Here is a 5,772-nt window from a genome sequence, read left to right as displayed (position 1 = left end):
TGTCTTTATGAGCAAAGCGACATGTATTGTTTTTAGACCAAACATATGACATTTCAGTAAATTTGTGCTTAAAACAAACAAAAACAATTTGCCAATGAGGTAAGAAAAATAATCTTGAATTAAGCTTAACATTTTTCTTGGTCCTTTTGTTTTAAGCACAAATTCACTGACATTTCATATGTTTGGTCTAAAAACAATACATGTCGTTTTACTCATCAAGAAACAAACAAGTACATTTGTACTGGAAAACAAGACAAGAATAGAAAGTAAGAAGTCATTTATTGCAGTGTGATGTGGTCAGAATACGATAAAGACAGAAAGTGATTCTGTGTTTGTGAGCGGGACAGGACTGTTCCTGGAACTGCTGTTGTTGTTTCTCACTTCTAGGAACATCATAGTCGCAATGTCACGTCTTGCACTTCCACATTTTCTTTGAGTTTGAATGATTCATTTGAACATCTTCTTCAGTTCATCATCTATAAAAAGTGTTTTTACTTCAATGCGCTTTTAAAAACCAACAGCACTGTGATCTCACAATTCTAAAGTTTCATAACACTATCATTATAAGACCTTTCCGTTATAACATAACTAAATCCCATCAATGAGTTTTGAACAACACATGTTTTAATGAATTTAGTTCAAAACTTTAAACTAATTCCTGGATTTGAATGGACAGTAAATCTTAGTCCAAAACTAAACTATAGCAATATCTCCATTCCGTCGCATGTATTTTAGTTTCAGTTTCATGATGAATGTCAGAGACCTTTATTCACACAGAAACCTTTGTTCTCTTTTTTCTTTCTTTCTTTTCTTTTTTCGTTGATTAATTCTGCGTCGTGAATCTTTCGACGAGTCGGGTCGAATCGTTCATTTGAATCGGCTCTTTTTTAACGAATCGGAAAGCTTAAGCGAATCCCTCCTGCTTTAGGCAAACTTTCTTTTGGGCTGACATATGGGAATCATTAACGAAAACCCTTTCCACGAGTCAACAGATTTAGATCGTTTTATCTGGCAGGAAACATGATTCATTTATAACTTATTCAAAAAATCAATTCAACAGCATTTTAATGAAGACTTTGTGTATATTTATTCGCGGATTCGAAGAGAATAGTTGTGCTAAAGAATCTGTGAATCATGATGTATGAACCGAATGAATCGATTCACTCACTCAAATGAATCTGAGTGTCTACGAATGTGTTTGTTGATTTTTGTTCTCTCGTGTGTTGTGTGTGTGTGTGGTTTGGGGGGGGGGGTTAAAGAAGGTGGATCTCAGATCAACCAATCAGCTTGCGTTCTCCGTCGCGTTTAAAGAGCCCTTTGTCACTCACGCGTTTTTTTCGAGCTCTGTCCTCCTTCATCGCCATTTGGCCTCGCCTTGTTATTTCTCTTCCCCTTTTTTACTACGACGCGCAGTTGACACGAGCGCCGCTTTTGTTTTGACGCCCCTCGCGCGTCCGTGTCTTTCTCGCTCATGCGGCGCGTGACTCTCACGTCTGCGTTCTTCGTTCTCGGATCGCGTTGAGTCGGGAGTGAACAGCTGTTGGGTTTGGTTTGTTTGGCGACGATAACACCCGAAAGATGTCCGACGTGCGCTTGTCAAGCGGCAGCCCGACGCAGGAGCGCATGGGAGCGCGGATGTCCGATCAGCCCAAGCCGTCGGCGTGTCGAAACCTGTTCGGCCCGGTGGATCACGAAGAGTTAAAGAAGGATTTCCAGCGTCACATGAAGGCGACGGAGGACGCGGCGGCGGACGCGTGGAACTTTGACTTCTGCGCGCACACGCCGCGGACCGGCGGGCGGTTCCGTTGGGAAGCGCTGGACATCACCGCGGTGCCCGGATTCTACAGCAGGTCTGCGCGGAGAAAGGGCTCCAGTGGGAATGTTTGCTCGCCTGGGAATAATAACAACGACATTAATGTGGATTTAAATGGTAATCACGACTGTTTGGTGACGGAGGAGACCGCGGAGACGCCCGAGTCACCCGGAGATCAGCGGAAAAGACCCTCCTGCCCCGGTGTGTGTTTTTGTCTTTCATTCTCTCGCCTCTAGACATCATGCTTGTGAATCCCGGGTGCGATAGACAGCCCATCAAAAGAGAATTAAAGCGCGCACACGACAATTCATGACGCGCATCTGCGACTTTAACATTTACGCTCAGTTTGAGCAACTCAAAGAAAAGTCACAGCGATGTTTATCATCTGGACAGCGGTGTTTGGTTTAAGTTGGAGATTGTAAATGTGTTTGCTTTGTTTCAGACTCGTCGTGTCACAGTAAACGCGCACACATCTGTGTGGATGAAGTGACCCGGACGCCCAGAAAAACCCGGAGACACCCGAGCCCGACACCCACATAAACAACAGCGAGGTGAGAAACGAGTCTTTGTTCGGTTTAATTCTGCATCTAAAGTCTTCACCTGGAAACAGACGAGAACGTCACAACGGCCTTTATGGCTTTTCAATCAAACCTTTGACATTTCAAAGTAAAGAGTTCACAATGAAGGTTCGTGTCTGATACTCAGTGTTGTGATGCGGTTTGTCCGAGTTCTGTTGTCGGACCTTTGAAGGGTTAATGTGGAGCGCGCTTTACTACGAGAGCTCGAGTTTCCCTTTGAGTGAAAAACATGTTACACGTCAGCAAGTCTGCAATGTTTACACCTGAGCCACTCACTCCAAAACAAAAGCCGCATTCCGATTCATAAAAACACACATTTCGAGATCTCGCATCGCAACACCGCAAACCTGCGGGTGAATCCAATAACCTGTTAATGCGCAAATAATGTGTTCACATTCTCTCCGTGTCTGAGAATCGCTCATATCCTTTTATTTGTGTGTTATATTTTATATTCGCTGATGATGCAAATCAAATAAGAAAAAGTTAATTACAATAAAGTGTTTTTCCAGCATTGCTTCACAAAGGTGTGCAGTGTTTTTCTCCACAAGGATATTCTGTGTGTGTGTGTGTGTATAGATAAATAAATCCGTGTTTGTTCTTACACAATATTTTGTCCGTGTGTTTTGTGTCTCACCGCTTCTCTCTTGTGTCTCGTGGCAGGGCTGAAGATCATCTCGTCGTCTGTTTGAAGATCTCAGTGCTTCACGAGTGAGTTTGTGGGAGACCCAGAGGAGCGTTTGTAAGGAACATATCGAGCGGAGTGTGTTTGTGAGCACTGAAACACTACACGTGTGGCACTCGAGCCGCTGCGTCTCAAGCAGTCTATGTAGCAGTGTGCAATTAGGTTCAAAAAAACTTCTTTGCCCATTTTTTTCTTACTACCTGTGTATATAATTATATATTTGTTTCTTTTCGTATGTAGCACATAATTACTATTATGTTGGTTTTTCTTGGAGAAGGTGTGAGTTTTTGGTTTGACTTGAAGAGCCGTGTGTAGATCATTTCTAAAATGCTGTTTAAAATATTATAATTTGTTTCAGTTTGGAGTGTCTTTTCACATCCGAACTTTTGTTCAGAGAGGTACATCAACCTTTTGTTTTAATTTTCCAGATCATTGAAAAAGTCAAAGTTTGAGGTCAAACCTTGTAGCATTGAGCAGTATTAATGTCAGGCACTTCCAGAGGCCGAGCGGCCTCGCTTAAATTATTTCTGTTCATCGTCTTTCTTTCGAGTGAGATTTTCTACTGATTTCCTTTTGTTTGACTCGATCACCCTTGATTTAGTTTTGTGTGCGGGCGCGCTTGTGTGTTTGGACCCGTCAGCATCTTAAAAAAACTCTATCAATCGATTCTGTGGTGAGACGGATGCATAACTGTATTTATAGAGAAAGTAAATATTAATATTTGAACAATGTACACTGCCTGTGTATTTGTGCAAACGATGTACCTGTGTACATAAATGTAAAAACACTGAGAAAATTAAAACTAACTTATTTATGTCACACTTTTTACCTTTGGAAATTAAAAATGGGGGTTTGGTCGAGGTTTGAGTCATATTTTTGTAAATGCTTATTTTTTTGGTAGTTCCTTTTTTCTTGTTTTCGTTTGTAATATTATTTTAACAAATTGTAAGAGGTTGCAAACTGAGCCTGATTAAAATATTTGAGAAGTGATTTTGTTGTTATGTGTGGTTCTACCAAGTGCTGCATTCTCTTGAAAATAAAGGTGATTCGAAAGGTTTTTCGGTGCCATAGAAGAACGTTTTTTGTCTCATCAAGAACCTTTAAGATTAAGAAATGTCTTTTCAAAGGTTCTTCAGATTATGAAAGGCAAGAAAGAGATGCTTCTTCAATGTAAAGTTGTGTATTTTAAGAGAATAATTTATTATCATTTATTATGTAGAAACATTCTGCGAGTTGAACACTCATTTCTACATCTGTAATAAAATCCTTTATAATCATTTTGGCACATTTAAAGCTTTATGTATACGTTCGTGATTTCTGTACAATTAATTTTTGACGTTTTTAACATCGCCTCAGAAGTGTACTGTCCCGTTGACCACAACACACTGTCAGTCACTCATCTCACATCTTTGTGACCTTCATTTGTCTTTATGAATCAATGGTTGTAAACTGCTCTCACGCAAACTGACAGAGGGTGCGGTCGGTCGGCCGGCACAGGTGCACTTCTGCTGGTTTGTGATCCCAGTTGTGCTTTGTACTTTATCAACAAACGGACGTCCCTGAATAACAGCCTTAAACCAGTTGTCGCACCTGTCTAGCATTTCCAGTTAAGCTGCCTGACTCACAACAGCTCGGTTTGATGATGAAATGTGTTGCAAACGTACATCATCAAATCTGAAAGTGATGTCAAATGTGGTTTCTGTTCACAAACTGCTCGACGTGTTTAGTTCACTTGACAAAAGAGACATCTAAACGTTCTGTGTGGATTTCCCTTCGTCATCTCACGGTGTTGTTCAGGCACCAAAAGGCAGAGAACAAAATCCTTAAGGTTTAATAGCTGGCGCGAAGATTCAAGTTTATTTACGTGACGGTAATGTTGATCTGTCTTTCATTAGCACAAAGATCAGAGAGGAACAGATCCAGCGGATCAGTGAGATTAAATCCAGCAGAAATTGAGTTTTGGGAAAAAATAACTTTGATATGAGATCTCGACGTGTGTTTTCCAAAATGCCAAACTCAAAGTCTACAATCAACAGTCAGAGATCTCAATACAAGTTCATGTCTCCTAAATGATCTTAATAATACAATCTGCATTCATATTGTATCTTTAATCTCAACAATTTATTCGTTTTTTGATTAGGCGTATTTAGTATCTTATAGTAAAACACGACCAAGTTGTGAAAGAGCAAAATTTGAGCAAATTTAACCCGTTGACAAAACTATTACTATACATTTTTTTGTCTATTTCTTTCAGGCCGATGTGGAAGGTCAGAATCTATAAACGTAGAAAGCATTACCATCAACAGAGGAAACCGATTAAACAAACATGAAAACACCTGCATCGGGTCTCTCGGGGCGCAGGTGTGTGACCTCAGTCACATTGTTTGCTTTCATGTTGTGCACTTTGCTGTTGAGAGTCGTACGGAGACAAAAAAGCCTCTCGTCTATAAGCCGTCACCCAGAGAGAGACAGAAAAAGACATCAGTCATGAAGGGTTTGGGCGGAGGCCCGCGACATCAAGTGGTGACTCTCTAAATCTCGTCCAATGAGCGGCGGGGGAAGTCAATACCTTCAGAGCATGAAAACCCTTCAGGCCTGTTCAATGTGCTTTAATGGGCAGAACGTAAATTCCCTTCTTATTGTTCTGTGGAAAGGATTTGAACCGCAGGGAACCCATTGAATCACGGGGAAACTGGAGG

At 41.0% G+C, this 5,772-nt stretch overlaps 1 protein-coding gene across 1 annotated transcript; it reads left to right on the top strand.

Moving 5' to 3' along the window:
* The first annotated feature begins 1,113 nt into the window (after window positions 1–1,113).
* Window positions 1,114–4,063, top strand: cdkn1bb (cyclin dependent kinase inhibitor 1Bb). The gene is made up of 3 exons (XM_079450531.1): window positions 1,114–2,014; window positions 2,256–2,364; window positions 3,052–4,063. The coding sequence occupies exons 1-2, from the start codon at window positions 1,579–1,581 to the stop codon at window positions 2,351–2,353; spliced, it is 534 nt and encodes a 177-aa protein (XP_079306657.1). The 5' UTR covers window positions 1,114–1,578; the 3' UTR covers window positions 2,354–2,364; window positions 3,052–4,063.
* The last annotated feature ends 1,709 nt before the right edge of the window (window positions 4,064–5,772 follow it).

This window comes from Barbatula barbatula (assembly GCF_947034865.1).
Source record: "Barbatula barbatula genome assembly, chromosome: 25".
NCBI lineage: Eukaryota > Metazoa > Chordata > Actinopteri > Cypriniformes > Nemacheilidae > Barbatula > Barbatula barbatula.
Note: the sequence above shows the minus strand (reverse complement) of the source record. Positions and strands in the feature narration are given on the sequence as shown.